Source organism: Triturus cristatus, chromosome 11 (genome assembly GCF_964204655.1).
Source record: "Triturus cristatus chromosome 11, aTriCri1.1, whole genome shotgun sequence".
Taxonomy (NCBI): Eukaryota; Metazoa; Chordata; class Amphibia; order Caudata; family Salamandridae; genus Triturus; species Triturus cristatus.
Genome location: NC_140594.1, coordinates 266784902 through 266805012, shown reverse-complemented (window position 1 = coordinate 266805012; position 20111 = coordinate 266784902). Strand labels below are relative to the sequence as shown.

General features: G+C 43.3%; 1 protein-coding gene across 1 annotated transcript in view; it reads left to right on the top strand.

Annotated features, from left to right (window-relative positions):
• The window catches only part of LOC146783986 (solute carrier family 2, facilitated glucose transporter member 11-like), a 408912-nt gene that overhangs the window by 148228 nt on the left and 240573 nt on the right, over positions 1-20111 (top strand). Inside the window, exons 4-5 of the mRNA XM_085633328.1 lie at positions 10812-10936; positions 14456-14585. Of these exons, the coding sequence (XP_085489454.1) occupies positions 10812-10936; positions 14456-14585 (255 nt within the window). The remainder of the gene's footprint in view (positions 1-10811; positions 10937-14455; positions 14586-20111) is intronic.

Below are 20111 nucleotides of genomic sequence, written 5' to 3'. Positions count from 1 at the left end.
ACATTATCTGAATAATGGACAATGAACAGTGCTGCATCCACTCTTTTCCCTGGTTGCAATTCTGCAAACGAAACAATAGCACGTGTCTTATTTGCTTGTCATGCGTACTCTAGTCTGCGTTCAAGGTGGATTAAGCTTGTTTGCAGGCAATTGGGCATGCTCTGCTATACATCTGGTCTGAAGATTTTGAGAACAGATTCTAGATCCTGCTGCTAAGGTCTTGGGGTGTATTTGAATCATTAGAAGTAAGGCCCTAAAAGGCCAGGTGTTAAAAGCCAAACACCGCTTGAAATCGGCTAAAGTTAAACATTTTTCCTAGGACCGCTGTGATAAAATTGTCTGCGATTGCAATAGTATTTTATGCATTCATTTTTATGATTATATATTTAGATTTTTTTATACCACCTAAACGCAACATCTAAGGTAGACTGAATCGGTGCAGTGATAGGCCGATGTTATTGCTTGTATTCCAGTTGTGCGTGAAGTACCACTGCAGAATCTGTTAAGCCCTGACTGATAAGCAAATTAGGCTGAATACAATCCTCTGGTTATGATTCTGTGGACAAACATTACATTCATGGTTGAACATTTTAAATGTTTTAACTCTTCAATTATCTATTTATGCACTGTATATATTTATAAACACTTTTATGGGACTGGTTGCCGAATTAAAGTATTTTAAACTGAACTGTAAAACATGCATGCAGATACTGGACGTACTTCATTAGGATCTCACATTCAAGACATAAACCTATTTGTTTTTACTTTCCTTATAACACATTGTTCCTCCATGTAATATTTCACACTTCTAAGAACCTTCCTTCTCCCTGTCTCCCATCTCTCTTTATCATGCCAAATCCCCTAAAATACATCAAAGCACAGATGTGGTCATCATGCCTGTATGAAGTAATGTGAAGGGATCCACTGCAGTCACCCTGCTTGTGTTAGTTGAGGGGAGGGGCTGGATGAATGGATGCATGAATGTGACCACAATGACACAATTTGGTGTTTGCATGACATCTGGGGAACCATCAAACTGAAACACTCATACCTTACTTATAACTGTGGGTTCCTCTTGTATCCAACAGTCTGTTAAAACGTATATCATATAAATAAAAGTGAAACAAATGGTTAGCTGTATTCCAAAACACATTCTAAAAAGTAGTTTTCTCACTCATGATTAAAGAAGTGGATTATTAGTTGAAGTGGATGGCAGTCCTCTTCAAGTAATAAGGACACTATTCCTTACTACGTCCAGTTCAGTGGCGTAACAAATGCCTCTGCAGCCCCCGCGTTGTGGGGGGGCAGAGCTCCAGGGGACCCCCTCAGCACAGTACCCTGGCATGACAGCTCCTGACTGAATCCAGGGGGAGCCCTCCATATAGTTTGCAGGCACCGCCCCCTCAGGTTTCATTACGCTAGTGGTCCAGTTAGGTCTGTATAATATAAACCTGACCTCAACCCTTGATAGCTATAGCATAGAGCAGTCAAGCTTAACTTCGGAGAAATGTGTAAAGCTTTTATCCAGAGCAAAACAGTTAAAAAGTAGAAAACACAACACGGTAAGGATCCCAGTCCAATTTATAACAATAGAGTAAATCTTAATGAACAAATAGACATCAAAATGTCAAAAATCAGATGTAGGGAACTGGAGATATGATTTTTAGAAATGTTTAATAATTCTAGCACCAAAAAGTGACTACCCAGGTATCTGGTCACACTAGACCAGGTCAAAGTCAAAAGTTAAGACTTACCGTGATGGAGCATGGGTCCGAACAGGTACTGGGATTGTCCTAGTGGAAAGTTTATCTTCTGACTGGAAAAAAGATCTCGTTGACGAGGTGGTTGGTGAGTTGGGTTGCACGCTGGATCTGATGGAGGGCTCATCGACAGCGGCTGGCTCGGTGTGAGCCTCGGCTCCAGAGGGATGCTCAATACTCTTGATGTTGATGTTGAAGGCAGGAAAGCTCTGAGTGGGTGAAGCCTGAAGGCAGGGCCCTGGAAGGTGTCGTCGTTGGGAAGGGTGGAGTGGGGGGGAGCATGCTTGACATTGGTGCCTGTGAAGTCCTCTACGTTCGAACTTAGAAACTTTTATGGAATTGAAGATATTTTCGGTGGGGCAAACCAGTAAGTTCAGCCCGACTGGCAGTTTGACGTCAGCAACTGCAGCTCAGCAGCGGTCCGGTAGCACTCTCAGGTCCTTTTGGAGACAAGTTCACAAAACGTTTTTAAGGGCCTAATTATGAGTTTCCACAGTGGCGCAGCGGTGGCAGTCTGGCACCCACTGCATCAGCGGTCTGACTGCCGGATTACAACTTGGGCGGTCAGACCACTATGGCACAGCCACAACCGCCAGGGATCAAAGTTCCCTGGCAATGGTCTAAGGGCCGCAATATGCTTGGTGGTGCCTTGTGGCACCACCAAGAATATTACAATTTTCCTCACTGCTAGCAGTCTCCATGAAACTGCAGGTGGTGAGGAAAGAAAGGGGTCCCCACAGGACCCCCTCTTGGCCCTGTGTATGGAGGTACATGCAGGTACATGCAGGGGGGCACAAGGTGTACACTCTGTGTGCATGTACCCCATTCCTGCATGGCAGAGACTGCACAGTCCATGCCATGCAAGAACGTGCAATGGCAGTCCCACAGCGATGCAGTTTAAGGCTCACATATGAGCCTTTAAACTGCACAGTCGCAGGATCGCCACGCTGCTGGCCTGCCCGCCAGATCACAATAACACTCATAATCTGGTGGGTGGGCGGTGGACCTGTTTGGTGGTGTAGGATCGGCGTTGTGGCAGCCTGCTCCCACACCACCAAACTGGTAATCGAACCCTAGTTGTCTAGTCTTTCAGTTTTGAAGCACGACAGATTACATTCCAACATCAGCCAAGGGTCAAAGATCGGTTAGGCACCACTTATGGGTTAGGACTCAATCTCCCAGAAGCCACCAGCAGGGCCCATGGCAAATCCAGTCGGAAATGTTCGGGTGGACTCTTTAAGTTGTGGATGTCTTGTACCTGGAGCTTAACAGCAGACTAGCCAACTAGCTCTTGGAAATAGCCTTCTGTCCTGGTTACCAGTGGGAGCAGTCTCAGCCCTGGGGGTTTCTCTCAACTGGTCAAACAGCAGGTGAACACTTTTGTCTGTCTACCAGAGGTCCAGATGTGTTCTGAAGATGGTGCCCATGGATTTCACTTTTAAGCCTGGCAAAGGCTTGTGGGTAGGGGAGACTAACTGACAGTAGAAAGAAAGTTCCCAGGGCCAACCCTACCAACTTTGACATTACTTTCTAGGGGATTGGCCCTGAAGATTTCGACAGTGCCATGGTCTTCCAAAATCCAACACGGCAGAACCTTTCTTACTCTGGCCAGATCTCTGGGCACACCCCTGAGGTGTGTTTAGGAAAATGGTAAACTCCTCCTGCAAACTAGTTGCTGAAATAGTGATTGGTGCCACTCTGAATACCTGGACAATATAAGGGACAGGCGTAGGTGTGAGTTACATCTGCCTGTGATGGGATATGCCCCAACAAAGCTTGTTCAGTGGTGGACACATCCACCAGGCCATCCTGTCAGGTAGAGGTCACTCCTCCTACAACCCAAGGACCTTTTATCTTTTTCTTTGGAGCCATTCACACCTCTCATCAGGCTGCCAAGTGACAGTCAAGGATTAACTTTGAAAAGACTACCAGAGGCTTTAGGCAGAAAAATAGTAACTTTCTAAAGTAATTATTTTTAGTATAGGTAGGCAAAATTCAACTCTGGCATTAATTTGGATTATGTTTACCTATATAAATGAATCTTTTAAATATGTTTCTAGCTAGTGCTAATCTGAAGTTAATTTTATTACTTGTAATAAAGTAACCTAGTGTTTCCTATGCCACTGACAGCCTTGCTTTAGTGAAAAAAACGGTCAGGGGCCCTTTTCACTGTAAGCATATTTAAAAACATTAAATGCATATGTCCTACTTTTAAATACTATGCACCTTGTCTTAGGACTGGTAAGGTCTACTTTAGGAATTACTTACTACTGTAAAAAAGAAAGATTTATGCCTTATAAAAGGATGGATTTAAAAGGCTGATATGGCAATTTTAAACTGTCTAGCTGGACTGCAGTGGCAGGCCCAGAGTCATGTTTTCACTTATCACTTTAGTGGTGGGACAATAAGTGCCACAGTCCACTAGAGGCATTTAACTTCCAGGCCCTGAGTATACAGGGTGGACAGACTACCCAGATCTAATTCAGTGCCTGCAAGACTGCACGGCTGATGGCCACTGGATGAAGACCAGCTGTGTAAAGCTAACACCAACAAGACCCAATTAATGATTTTTGGGAAGAGCACTTCTCCCTGGGAGGTCACCTAGTGGCCAAGAGAGCTAAGACTGTCACCCACTCAAAATGACTGCCCAAATCAATGCTGATATTGCCTCATGCTTCCGTATGCTGAAGATGCTGTGGAAGGTTTTCAAATAGCACCCAATAAGCACCTGGAAAACCTCCACGCATGCCTTGGTCATAAGCAAGCTGGACTATGTGAACACCCTCTATGCTGCGATCAACAAAAAAAGCACCAGAAGGCTATAGATCATTCAGAACTTGGCAGCCAGAATCTTTCTCAAACTCCCAAGCTGCACTTGGATCACACCACACCTGAAGGAGCTCCAATGGCTCCCCATACTCAAACAAGCACAATTTAAACTATTCACCCACACTCTCAAGGCACTATATAACTCTGGCCCAGAGTAACTCAACAATTGCATCTGCTTTCACAATCTTTCCAGACACCTCCACTCATTCGGACTCCTACTTGCATACATCCCACTCATCAGTGGCATAACACACCTTGAGAGGGACCCCCCTGCAAAGTGCAAGGAGGGGGCCCCCCATGCTCCGGACCCAGTCAGGAGCTCTCAGGCAGGGGCCTGCCATCCATGCACAATGCTGGAAGGGGCCCCAGGTAGCTCGGCGCAACCCCACCCCAGGTGGCTGCGGGGGTTATTGTTACACCACTGACGTACCTACATACAGCATGGGTGCCTTCATAACCAATACATTTCTAATACTGAATATGAAGGAAACGTGCTCTAACATACGTTTCCTTCCAAAAGCCAAGACATTCAGCTAGCTCCCTCCTAAGTAAACTTAAAAGTAAAATTCCCTACTTTAAAACTCACCAGTGGGTACTGCAGTGGGTCTGCCCCAATAAGTCCTCCCTCACTAGATAACAAGATCACTCTTGAGTCTCCCCAGACACCCACCTAGCTCACAGTACCTCTACCGGCCGGTTTTCACCTACAAAAAGGGTCCCATCTTTGTATTCACATCCATACATAACTCCTCCCAAACTACCTCTCTGTAATCCTGAGTCGGTAGATGCCTACTCGCAACCAACAGTCAAACAGAATCTTCCGAGTTACGACCAAACCTCGCAGTGAAGCATCCGGGTCCCGTTCCTTTCAGTTACTAGGGCCACTAAACAGGAACTCTGTTCCAGCCGAAACTTGCTCAATCACTATGTCCGCAGAAGTTAAAACTGCTCCCTCGGGCACCTCACCTTACGAGAATTGTCTTAAATATCACATCTGCACTCTAGCCATTCCATAAAATTGTGTATGTGGAAAGCAGCAGTGGGAAATTTTTGATAAATAATAGCTCTGTGCTCCTTTTCTTTTTATGTGCAAACACAACATAGCAATGCAGCATTGTGCTTAAAAATTATAAATCCGCCCCTAAGGCCCTTTTCGTACGGGAAACACTTTTGCAGCTGCAAATTGTGCAGTCACAAACAAGCAATAGCATGACGTTCACCAATTAGTAGTGCAAACTCTGCACAATTACACAGGAATAGAGAATAGCACAAATTGGTATTCCTCATTCCTGCACATTCGGGCAACTCACGCACAATTTGCTCCTGCTATTTACATTAGTTTTTTCTGTCACAAATTGTGGGTTCAAACTCCCACAAACTGAGGACAGACAGTAATCTTGTTTTTTGCACAAACAGGTTTGCACACAAAATAGAATTTAGTGGCTCATAGTAATTGCACATAACCACAAAATGTTCTAAAAAAATGTCAAATGAACATGCTGGTAAATGGAGACTTTAAAAGGCACCGCACATTGGCCAGAGTTCCCAACACAACAATCGCAACAACCTCTAGCTGAAACAGTTGTAATACAACCTCCTAGCCCATATCATACAATCAATTTATACATTTCATGTTTCAAAAATGTGAAATAATTGAAAAGAAAATTACAGGAATACATCTTATAACTTCCATGCAATGCTGCTTCATCATATGGTGCATCAGAGAGGTAATTTAGAGAAGTCTTAGGGCCTGATGCACAAAACTGGCTTCTTGCAGCACATTTACAGTGACAAGCACCACAGAGGGCATTTTTCACAAAAATACATGTCTCCTGAACTCACTATTAATGAGGCCGGAATCAGATTGTGACTATGTGAAAACTAGCAAATGCTTGGATGCGGGCCCGGAAGAGGCAGCAGACCTCTGTCCCAGTATTCCAGTTCACAGAATGTCTGAATGGTGACCTCAAACCCTGGTGGAGACAGGGGTCACCATGCAAGGATGTGGCTCTCTGGGACTGTAACCTTGGGGACAGCATGCAGTGGGTCCGTGGGACCGCTGTCTGCCACCATCCCACAAAGTCTTCAGACAGCACCTGCAATTTTGACAGCTTACACTTTGTCAACTTTGCCTGCAGGTAGGTGCAAATTATGTCGCCTAGAAATTTGCCAAAAATAGCATGCGCATTGCATGAAGAGTCACAAGGAGGGAGGTGGAGCTAAGTACTGTCCCAGAAGCAGCTCCTTCTGGACAGCAGTCTGATGTGAGCCCAACATCGCTGACTACACCTGCAATCACAAAGGCCTGTGATGGAGGAATGATTCATATGCATTTCCGCAGTGGTTTACTGTGTCAAATTCTGCACTATGAGTTGCCCTTTTTTTCCAGGATATTTGAGGGACGAAAGTCTTCCGCCTTTGAGCATTGTGCTAGACTGTCTGTGCGCTACTTGTGTGTTTTGTTTCTTTCCTGAGGACATCAGGGATTCCAACAAGCAGTGAATTTTTCAAAATGATGCCCTCTCCCTGCAAAATGTCATGAGGGGCCCAGGCATCTGACAGATTGCACAGATATTCATTAGTCATGGGCTTAATGTGGCCCGACTGAAGGGTTCCCCCTCCCTACGCCACAGGGGCTTACATTACTCCTCTGCCATGGACATGAGGACATAGGGTACCTTTTGCTGGGTCTTTGTCTGCCAGCGATGTCACATGGGTTGCTTTTCTGTGTGTTTTTTTCTGTTTGGGAAAGCAGAGTGGCTTTTCCGAGCTTTTTAATGTTTCTCATTCAATGTCACTACACGCATTCTGCCGAACATGCAACGGCATGTCTTGAGGGCTGAGGGGGCCCCCTTCAAAACAAGGAACTGTGGGGGCTGTAGTTGAGTAGGGTCTGCTTCACATGGGTACCCCCACTTTTTGCTGGTGTTTCACTGTTTTTCGACCTTAGTCTGGCTGTGGCCCTGCTAATCAGGACCCCAGCTGAAGCTGCTTCCTCTCTAAAATGGTTTCCATGTACATTAGGTACATATCTAATTGGATTCTGGAGTGCCTTATAAGCCCCTAGTATATGGTATACTATGTACCTAGGGCATAGGTACCTCAGAGGCCTACCAGGGGCTGAAGCATGTATTATGCCACCCCTGGGAAGCACTCCAAAATGACACCACAGGTCTGCTACTGCAGCCTGGGTAAGGTGGTGCTTACTCCCCTGACAGTGGTATAGGCTACCTATATCACTACCATTGCACACATATAAAACCTATAAGTCACTCCTATGGCAGGCCTTAACAATTCTGAAGGCAGAGTGCTTGGTTTTTATGTGAGAGGGTGCCCCTGCATGAGCAGAGCTCATCTGCAGCGCTCGGAGTACCTCCTTTGATGCTGTTTGTGGTGCAGCCTGACGATATACTCTTAAGTGCATTATAACCTCGCGGTAAATGCTAACTTTGGGATGTCTGCACGGAAACATGTCGTGTTTGGTGTCAAACACTTTGGAATACTACCTCCCCGCCAGTTCTGGCGGCAGGGGTAGCATTCCACCCTTCTAGAGGGAGAGACATGTTCACACTGGTCTAACCCGGTAGGACTTTCTACAGCCCTGGCATCACAAAATGGATGCCTCTGCCACAGACACGGGTCTGGCCTCCTGCTGCTGACCGAATCTCCGGCAGGGGAGGCCTGGACAATAGGTTTCCTGTCCCAGGGAGGTGTAACCGCCTCCCCAGACAGGCAGATGTGTATTGGGGCTGGGCGGGAGCACTCTCTGGTGCTTTGAAGTCCTGCACTGGGGGCACACTTGGTGTCCCTGTGCATAGTCCAGTTCGAACCGGTTGCAGGGGCTACCTGCCCCTGCTCTGGCATGAAACTGGACAAAGGAAATGGGTGTAACCACCCCTCTTTCCAAACCCTCCCATATGTGGGTCACTAGAGTATGTCCAACCCCCAAACTTTGTATAAGTATGGGAACCCAGTCCTTGCGACTTTACCCTGGACGAAACTCTGCAATATATATTCTGGACCTTCGACGTTCTACTTTGCTTAGAAGACTGAAGAAATCTCCCTTGGGGTCAAGGAGTGACTCCCCTGCTTGGCAGGCAACAAAAGAAGCAACTGACTGGTCTTCATCGCTGAAGCTCCCGCCAGACGCTGAAGTCTTTGCATCACCAGAGGTGGATTTCCAGACTTCCTCGAGACTACCCTGAGGCAAAGCTGAGGTCCGTGGCTATCGTGGGTGACGTGGAACTGTGACCCCTGGACACCGTGAACTTTTACTGCTCCAACACCTTCCTGGTCTTCCTCAGAGTTTTGCTTTGGGCTCCGAGTAGCCCCAGCCTTGAGCACCTCCTGCACTGAAGATTTCTGGCCTCCACTCCACAAGTGACCCGTAGGCCAGTTTCCAGTGCGACCGCTTGAGGCTCCATCACAATTGCTAGCCCGTTGGCTAGTAGGTCCCCACGACGGCAACTCCTCTTCTGATTGGGCTTTCCTAGTTGCTCCAGGTGTGCCCCAACTTATCCTTGCTGGGTGAGTCCCCCAGACCTTGCTGGTCTGCACCGACGTCCTTTCTCTGATTCCAAGTGACTTGCCGTTGCCAAGGCTTGTTGGGTCCAATCTGGTCGCCGACACCGCAGTACTCGACAGACTTCGTGGGACAGCTCGAATCCAGCTCCTTGCTGTCATAGGCGCCTCCTGGACCTCGTGGCTGAAGAGTCAAGACACCCATCAACTCACCTAAAGCAACCGACATCTGTGGGCATTGGTCTATCCTGCCCTTGGTCACTGGTAAGTGACCCAGACTCTGTCCCCTCTGCTTTCAGGTTCCTTCCATTCTAGATCCAGGCTTGAATCTCGCCGGACACTTCTCCTCTTCACGGCAGCAGCACTTCCTGAGCAGCTTCCATTGAAAACAGCGACGCGACCCGACACCATTTGACACCTATGCACCCAGCTTCCCTGGGTGAGGTAACTCGAGTACTCCGGTGTTCCCGTGGGTGTTGGCCCTAGACACCTCTAAGTACAAAAGGGTTTGCTCGTAGATATCTCCTAAGTGTCCTAAAACTCTAAATGTCCAACCGCGACATTCCCCATAGAAGTAAACGGCGATCTGCGGCTGTGTTCTCACACTGCACGCATCCCCTGTGGGTCCCCTGTGTCACTACCTTGGGTGGTTCCTGTGGTCCAAGCACTTCTACAGGCTCTAGGCCTTGTGTCTAGCTCAGTCGTGGTTCTTATACCACTTTTTTGGTATATGGTTTGGTACGCCCCTAGGGCCCAAGCGTGTATTTGTGCTATTACTGTTGATTGCTAACTTGTAAATTAAGTACTTCAAACTCCAGTCTCATAAAGAGACTAGAGGGGTGTGTTTTATCTTAAATACATATATTTTAAATATATACCTGGTGTGGTTGTCCTTTTGTTTGATCATTCAAGAGATTATAGACTGGTAAAACAAGCTGCTTTACATTCCTTCAAGACTTAGCCTGAAGGCTGCTCTCCATAGCTACCACTAGGATAGCTTTCAATAAAGGTTGTCTTTGACCTATGCACCATAAGGGGTTGTTTGGATTGATACAGGGTGCCGACTATAACTAGTGAACAGCATATATCAGGCCAACTTCTCACAGGAGCCCCCCCGCTCCACAGGGGCTGCAGGGGCCTCTGTTACGCCCCTGCCACTCATATGGAAAACCAGATCCAGTGGTCAAGCCTTCTCCTACATTGCTCCTAAAGTGTGAAATGGCCTCCCACTACATATAAGAGCCTCCTCCTTGCTTGTTGAATTCAGCAAGAAGCTGAACACCTGACTATTCGAGTAGTTCCACTAGGCCCTAGTTTTGGTTAGGTCACACATGCTAAATGCCAGAATACACTTCTCAAGTGATAGTGTGCTCTACAAATCTACATAACATGGGATAGTAGGGTCCCTAATACTAGGTATTTACACATAAGTTAAATATGTCAATTAGGGATTAGCCAATTGTCTCCACGTTTTGTGGGTCAGAGCACATGCACTGGGTCTGGTTGGCAGAGCCCCAGTGCAACAGAGTCTGAAAATCAGCAGCATCAGTCCAAATATTGAGGGGGTGACCATTCAAAAAAGGCACATTCTTTACATTCATCAATTGCATTCAGTCAATGTATTTACAAATAATGTTGTCATCTTGGGAAAAATGTATTGCAAGTGGGCAAACACATCAAGTATGGTTTATTTTATTATAGAAAGGAAGCACTTTTGACGAACAATTCAATAGCATTGCTTGCTACAGGTTTCATGGGAATCGCTTATCCTTCTGGAATGTTTGAATTTCTGATCATTGGCAGATTCCTTATTGGCATAAATGCAGGTATGTGATTTCTTGAAAAGACGTTTGTGGAAGAGCAGTTAAATGCGCAAAAGGTCCTCACAATTATCCAATGCTTGCTTATAAATGCACTTGTCTTTAGAATAATGAATACATTGCTTTTTAACTCACATTAAATTCTCAAAAGGGCCCTTCCTAATTTGTACCTCATGACAAAGACTTGGTTAGTAGATTCCAAAGATATTTTCAATAGAGTTAGGTCTGGGTAGCATTTAAAAGAACAGTGATGTAAATGTAAAATACTTATAAAAATAGTGACGAAGCAGGCTGTGATGCCAATGAGCCAACATAAAAAATAGTTCCAAAAAATGGTGAAGAAGACTCGACCAGATGATTAACATTCATATAGCGTTAAATAAGGCTGTACTTTCTGGTTTGATTTACTCGTGGCTTCTCCTCACTGCCTCCTTCTTACTGACTACTGAGCCACTAAATGTTGCTCCTCTACCTACCAATCCCTGGAAGAAGATATTCATGGTTTCATCTCAGACTCCTGTGTAGAAGTAGCCTTTCACCGCAGACCTGACTTTCAGAGAAGTAGTTCCATCCCTTGTGCTCTTAAGGTTGGACCACAGTAACTCACAACTATTGTGAATTCCCAAAATTCACCTAACCCTTCTCAAAGCAGCACTTCATGCAGCTGTCAGCTTGGTCACTGACTGGGAAATGTTTGCCTGCATCTCAACAGTTCTTATCTGTATGAACTGGCATGGAGTATCTTCAAACCAGAATCCATCTCACAAGCACTACACTCTGAGACACTAAAATATCTAACCCAGGAGCTGGTCATCTCAGTCTTCAACACTCTCTTCAGAGAGCCAACGTCCCTCTCCTTGAAATACTAATCTTTAAAAGTCAGAAGCACTTATGCAATCCTTCTTGAGAAGTGCTTTCTGAGTGTGGCATTCCATTCCACTACCATGTGAACATTCTCATTTTTTTTTACATTTTTTTATTTAGGGTTTTATTTTATAGAGCGCAAACGTGACCCGTTAGGGTATCAGAGCGCTTTATAAGGAGAACAAGTTATTTACAAGATTCAGGACAGGCGATCATGAGAACACTTTGCAGGGATAACAAACTATTTAAAAAGAGTAGGAAATATGCGATCATGAGTACACTTGAGGGAGATAAACAAACATTAGCAGGAGCAGAGGAAGACTGCACAGCAACCAGCTTCTGCCAATTAAAGGGACAATGAGGTATGAATAATGCAAAATGATAAGCAATGACCATTATACAAGAATCGCGTAGGTTAGATCTTTGAAGTCAAGATCGACTTACACGGGTAGAGTTCTAGTAGAGAGCAATAGCATATCATCCTTTGGAATGCTCAGAAAGATTTAGAAGAGCCTCTTCTTTCAGTGTTATTTCCTCCTATAGATACTCCTTGATAGGGTAAAGTGCAGATTGAAACTGATTCCTAGTCTGTTTGAGCTGTGGCTAGCATTTATGTAAATATGGCTTATATTCTGGCACTTGCAGTTACACATCACCCATTCTATGGTATTTAACACATGCAACTATTTTGAGTATAATTCACTATATATTTTCAGTTATATCCATATTATTGCTGATTGTATGAATTGTAATTCTGTAACAATCGTTCACATTCCCTCGACATTACATTTTTATGGAGGTATTTTTAACCTTAGATGTTCAAACCTATGACTGCATTGAAACAACTCTGTCTTTTACCGCATCAAAACCATCTTTATGTAGAGTGCTCTGCCTGCCATATAGTAGGACTTTTCCATGATGTAATAAACTGCTGATATATACATGAATTTGAAGTTTTGGGGGTCATGCACATTGTTGGAGGCATTGTGGCCTCACTAGTACTATAACTTCCATACCCAGAAAGCACTGTTAGGGTCTCCAGCTTTGGTATATATGGGCAAAATTATCAGTGTTTATAATGTGTTGAATAAACAGACCCACAGGGATTTTATGCAGAAAAGTGAGTTGAGAACATGAAACCTCATTCTGGGACAGAAATTGAAGCTGATATCATCATTCTTTCTCTTTGATAGTTTCTATTTTAAACTCATGCATGAATGGTGCACTTGAGTGACAGTTATATGAGGACCCAAAAACTACCCCCAACCCTGGAAAAGGTTAGATATTTACATCTGCAAAGGGCCCGAGTAAATTTATTTTCCAGAGTGGGAAAGGGGATTCAACTCCCCCATACTTGGTGGGCTGCCTGGGAAGGGATTCTCCAGGGGGAAAGCGCTTTGTACCATTGAGAAATTATTTTCAAATGCACATAGGTACTTGCTTCCCTTAATATGCTTTTAAACTGTGTATGATTTCCAAATTGTGGAAATTTCAGCATTGGCCTTTCAGCTTCAAATATAGAAACAGTGGCTTCTGACCATAAGGCACCGGGCACTTAAAACTCCCCAGAAATAAGTTAATTGCCTCTATGCCAAATAAAAAGAACACATATGGTAGCCCAACTCCCAACATTGTGTCATCAGGAATTTCTTCATAGGAATAACGTGTGGGATAAAACACTTTGGAGCTGATTACGATGACTGCTGGAAAGCCTCCTTCTGACATTCGAAATCTCCTCGACCGTGTCTATACACTTCTGACTGACTCGGTTGGTTGACAATCTGCCCAACCAATTATGATATTTGCGGTCAGATTGTACACTGCACAGTCTTTCAGAAACGGTTCCTAACGGCTCTCAGAGCATCTGTGTCGGTCGGAACCGCATTGTACAGCACCATGGACTGCGTTTCCAACTGAGCAATTACGATGTTGGTTTCCAACAGCCTTTCCGAGTTGGCCTGTCCGACATGAAAAGGCTGTCGGAAGTGGCCCCCTTTACCCTGCGGCTTCCGGTTGTGGGCTGCGGGGGTACCCAAGAGACCCCCCTGTAAAACCCTGCACTGTGTGGCAGGAACCATTGGGTGCTAGCGACAGGGTGCAGGATTTTCTGCAAACACCCTATTTCCCCATAGGAGACTGCGTTGTCGAGCGGAACATGGGCTCCCATAGGAATTAATGGGAATCCGACCGAACAGTGTTCGGTCGCATCGTAATTGGTCAGATGGAACCACCGACCGCGAGTCAGTTGGATCCGAATTCCAAGCGGTGTTGGGCGTAAAGTTTTCGCACAACATCCTAACTGGCCCCTTTGTCTCTGCTTCCCATAATTTTAATGTATATCACAGCTAAACAGGATAATGTAATGCTTCCTTCTGATGAGTTATGGTGGGATGGTATAGATAACCATAGTGGAAGTGGCTTCATACTTCATTATACACATTCACAGCTTTCCCCTCTAAAGTGTGGCAGAAAACAGGCACGTTTTGTTGTCAGTGAAATGTTCTTTTCAAATTACTTTAATCAAGCCATATTAATCGGTTGGGAACCAACCCACACATAAACGTCTTCAGCTGCATTGAGATTTGCACAACATTTAAAGTTTTTTAACTTTTTAACTTTTGTCTAGTGATAATTACCAAATTGTCATGTTTTTGTTTGTAGGTATCAGTTTTGTCGTGCAACCTTTATACCTAAGTGAGATTGCCCCGAAACACCTCAGGGGTTCCATGGTCTTAGGATGCTTTATATTTGTGACTACAGGAATTATATCTGGACAAATAATTGGCCTGAGGTACAGTATTTTGTTATTAATGATCATTTATTGGTTGAACATATCTTGGGGCAGTTAGAAAATATTCACTTTTCTGAAGCTGAAGGTAAATGAATCACAAAAGTAAATCAGGAAATATAGTGTGATACATCAAACTTTTTTATTGCTATGTAAATATTTGCACTATTTCCAAAACATGTTAATTCAGTCATTTGTGTGTGTATTGTACAACTCATCCAGCCATGATGTAAATGCTGCTTTCACAGTCTATAGTTAAATGATTAAGTCAAATGAGACATGTGTTTGTGCATGTTGATATTAACACTGACCCAATCTTCTAGAATGGCAGCAATACCGATAATATAAAAGTAGGGGAGCTAGAAACTGGTAGTAAAAGCAGCTGCAGTGCTATCTCTTATTGACAGATCCAGAGACTGTCCTTTGTTGGAGATGCAGGACCCAATTTAGAGTTTGGAGGATGGGATTCTCCATTTCAAATGTGACGGCTATCCCATCCACTGTGTTACAAGTGCCATAGGATATAGTGAAATAAGGTTTTAGGCAACATAATAGTTTAGGAAATTGTATGAAGTTATTTATGTGTTGTGTATATATATATGTTGTACTTTTGGCACAATATAAAAAAAAAAATAATTAAACTAACCTAAGTACAGTGGACGGGAATGAGGTAATGTTTGGAACCACTTGCCAGGCAAAAAACTTCCTTCTTGAGACTTAGAAGTCAACCCCTAAGGTAGGCCCTAAATGATCATAGGGCAGGGTGCATTGTATTTAAAAAGCAGGAAGCAGGATATGTGTATTTAAGTTTTACATGTCCTGCGCTTGAAAATCTCCTGAAGTCATTTTTCAGTACTCTAAAGCCTATCTCTCCTATTAACTAACACTGGATTACCTTATTACATTTATCAATTGATAACTTTAGATTGGGACCAGGTATAGATATGTTCTGTTTAGGCTCAAATAAATTGTAATTTGAATCCCTTTTTAATGTTAAGTGGGTTTTAAGCTACAATTCTAAACATGCCACTTGTAGAAAGGTGGCATTTTCATGTCCTAAACATGTGTGCCTTCTGCCAGTATCCTAGCTCACATGACTGTTGGGGTTTGTGTATTGCTTCCAGAAAGTGACACAAAAGGGGCTTAGGTGAGGACAGGATGGGCCATGCTGCCAGGATGGCTACTGGAGGAGCTGTGCCTTGCCCCACCTATACTTCAAATGGCTTCCCTCTAGAAACACTAAGGAACCTGACACCAGCCTATTGTCACCTCGGAGAGAGAGTTTGGAGACTTGACAAGGGTAGGGAAGAACTTTCCAGAGCCAGATGTGGGGCTAGGATAAGGTGTTCCCCCACATACCAAGAATGGCATCAGGCATTAATATTTGACCTCCTGAGACTGCCTTCGGTACACTCCTGTATATGTGGACATTACAAAAGAAGGACTGCCTTGTTCCCCAGAGAACTGCTCTGCTGCTTGAGGCCTGCTTTGTTCCCCAGGGGACAGTCCTCCTGCTTGAAGCCTACCTTGTTGCCTGAGAAGGAAGACTGGAACTGTTCATTCAGTTATTTGTGTGTGTATTGTACAATCCATTCGGTTATAATATAAATGCTGCTTTCACGGACTATAGTATTCTGTTATTAATGATCATTTTTTGGTTGAACACATCTTGAGACAGTTATTAAATATACACGTTTCTGAAGTTGAAGGTAAATAAATAGATTTTTTTATATGTAGAGTTCATGTAATCAAAAGGTCAATCAGCAAATATAGTGAGATACTTCAAACTTTTGCATTGATATGTAATCATTTGCATATTTCCAAAACATTTTAAATCAGTTTGTTTGTGTGTTTATTGTACAATTCATTCAGCTATGGTGTAAATGTTGCTTTCACAGATTATAGTTAACTGATTAAGTCAAATGAGGCATGTGTTTGCGCATCCTGATATAAACACCAAACCCATCTTCTTGAATGGCAGCAATACCAATAATGTAAAAGTGGAGGAGCCTGAAACTAGTAGTGAAAACAGCAGCAATGCAAGATTATGTTGACGTATGCAGAGTATGTCCATTGTTGGGGACACAGGGCCTGATTTAGAGTTTGATGGATGGAATTCTCCATATCAAATGTGACGGCTATCCCATCACTGTATTACAAGTGCCGTAGAATATAATGAATTTATATCAAAAGGTTTTAGGCCACATAATAGTTTTTAAAGATGTATGAAGTTATTTATGTGTTGTATATTTGTGTCTCCTTATTGGCACAATATCAAACAAAAATTAAATTAAACTAAACTAAGTACAGTAGGCCGTAATGCAGTCATGTTTGGGACTTTTTGCCAGGCCCAAACCTTCCTTCTTAACACTTAGAAGTCACCCGTAAGGTAGACCCTAAAGGCTCATAAGGCAGTGCACATTGTTTTAAAATAGTAGGATATGGGGGGTTTTAGTTTCACATGTCCTGATAGTGAAAAGCTTGTAAAGTAATTTAAGCCGGTGAGAGGTTAAGTATCCCTTGCAGTTAATAAAGTTTCTGGGCACAGTTCAAATAGCCATCCTGTCAGGAGATGGTCAGCCCTCTGCCTTTGTCTCAGCTCTGGGAGCCACTTCATTTGTAATCAATGATCTATTCAGCCTTTCAGCTCCTGGGTGACAGTGAACACTGGCAGAAAGGCACATTTGGCTCAGGAAGAAAAATGATCTACTTTCGAAAAGGGTCATTTTCAAAATAGTAATGTAAAATCTGATTTGACCATTAAATTGTATTTCAGATTACAATTAAAATGAGTCCATGAATCATCTTTCTAGGTACTCCAAAACTGAAGTTAAACATTATAAGGTTTTATAATATAACCCAGTGCTTTCTATGGAAGTGACAGCCTCGCTACAGGGAAAAATTACTTTGGAGGTTTTTCACTGCTAGGACATGCAAAGCATAGAATGTACATGCCCTACTTTTTAAATACCATGAACCCTGCCCAATGGTACTTAGGGCCCACCTCTGGGGTGACTTATAATTATTAAAAAGGAAGTTTTAGGCAAGGCAAGATGTTTATCTTATAAAGCATTGTCACAATTGGGCACACCTGTCTTCTTCCTACCCTGTCTCTTAATCAAGCTACACTGCTGAGCCTGCTGCACAGGAACGGAATGCTGCCAGTCACCCATACGTATAATCTGAAAATCTTTTCAAGTAAGAATTTACCTGAAACACAGCTATATTATTTAATATTCCTTTTACACCATGTATACCAATACTCTTCTTATATTCTTTCAAATACTCGATTTTATTAATAGTTTTTGTTCAACAAATATATGAAAACACAACTCTTTCTTTAATTACATTGCATATTCTTATGCATTTCAATTATATATAACATATATAACAATCCAGAAATGCTTGTTTTGTGGGTTCCACTTTTTGATGCCCAGTGCATTTCGGGGCATCTCTTTATTTTGCCAGTTTGAATTGGAGGTTCAAAGCTACATAGCCAAGCTGTATGGGAAGGTCTAGAGACATGTTTTGCATTTTCACTTTAGTAGTTGCACAATAGGTGCTGCAGTCCACAAGTGGCATTTAACTTGCAGGCCATGAACTTTTGTTCCATATACTAGGGACATATAGGTAAGTTAAATATGCCAATCAGGAAAGTAGCCAATTTCAACATGTTTTAGGTATTATAGAACAAACACTAGGGCTTGGTTAGCAGTGCCCAAGTGTGCAACATAAATTACAGCAGCATCTGTACATAACAAATGGGGTTGCCCATACAAAAGGCATTTTTCTACAAATGGCATTTTGTGGAATGTTAAATGGAATGTTAAGTAGTCCCCAACAGTAACCACTTCAGTGTTTAGGAGCCCCTATAGATGGATGTCTCTGTCTGGCAGCATAGGGACAACAACATGGTAAAGTCTCCATATTTAAATGTCTGAACACTACAAATTGGTTTAGATATTTTAAATTTTAATTCTTGGTAATTGTTTTGGACTAGAATGTATTGCTGAGAAGGCCTTTGGGTGTAACCTGCATTTTTCTATCCCATCCTTGTAAAGGAGGTTCTCGACTTGTTTGGATATTATATCCGTCTCTTCCAGAGAAAAGAGCATTGGAAAGAGTGCCTAAGTGGATACAACAATGTCTATTTGAACCCCTCTTGCAATCTGAAGAACCCAAGGGTCCTGCAATAGGACCTCCCACTATTGACAAAAAGGACACACCTGCCACCCACTTTTGCACAGGGTAGGTAAGAACTCTTACCCTGGGTTCTCTTTCTCTTCTTTGTCTGGCTAATTTGTAAAACCGTCCACCTCTCCTCCTTTGCAGAAGAAGACTGGTATGGTGAAGCTGCTCTGTCTATAGGAGGTCGCTCGGCTGGCAAATCGATCCCTAGATCCTCCATCCCCAGGAGAGGCCAACACAACGACTCTCATGTTGGCTGAAAGAGCTTGATATAATCATGCCTGAAAAGTTTTCCCTAAGTAGAACTCCCAGCTTCTGAGCGTGCCATCTTGTCCAATTTGGGGTCAGTTCTAAGAAGCAAACTCTTCCCTGCATTAGTGTTTCCAAGGAAACATAAAGCCCTCTGAGCCGAGTTAGATAATATTTCAGGGTCCAAGCTATCACCTGAGCCTTTGGTCTCTTAAGCTGCACCAAGAATCTTTGTTAAGGGCCCCAGGACATCACAGACCTTGTTCTGAGAGGAATCCCAGGCTCTATCAACTCCTTTTCTTGAGCCTGTCCCCTTTTTGCTCAAAAAGGTCGCTATTTTGGGGTCCAGGACTAGTGTCATGACTGCCTTGGTAGAAATATAGGGCTCTCATTTTTATCCTGGTTGTCCTGTCTGTTGGTGCTTTAACTTTCGCCTCAACATAATTATCAGTAAGCATGAGCGGAAAGCATTGTGATGAGTTTGGATGCTTGAGAAGGCCTGGGTGGAACATAGCGTTTTCCTCAACATCGACAAAAAATGTGCATGTCAAATCAACCTTAGCCTTCTTAGAAGTAGATAAATTTGCATTGTCATACAACATGTCACAATAACTGCCTTCATTTTCATCAACATGTTGACTTCAATCAATGCTCTCTTCAGTTGACCTGTCATGGAATACAGATATGAATCATTCCAAGAAGAAGTGATGTCCGCACCAATTTTAGCAGCAGAACCGCAACTGTGCGTCCCTAACACTACTACATTTTGATATGTCAGTTTTTTACCCCCAATTCTGCAAGGGAACCTGATATGGCAGAAACCACAGATTGGCCAATATCAGAAGTTACTGTTTTAAATGATGAGGCCGCCACTTTAGGTATAGATACAGCAATTATCGAACCCCCACTTGTGTTGATTTTTCTCTTTTTTTATGCCACTTCTTTGCCTTCTTTTTTTTAGATTTATCATATGGGATAATCCTAACATTCACAGTTTATATGCAAAAACTGTCAAATCACTTCAGAATACTCTCAGGACCTGCTAGCAATGTTCCTAGCTGGACACAGAAAGAAGGCACTCAAATTAAATGT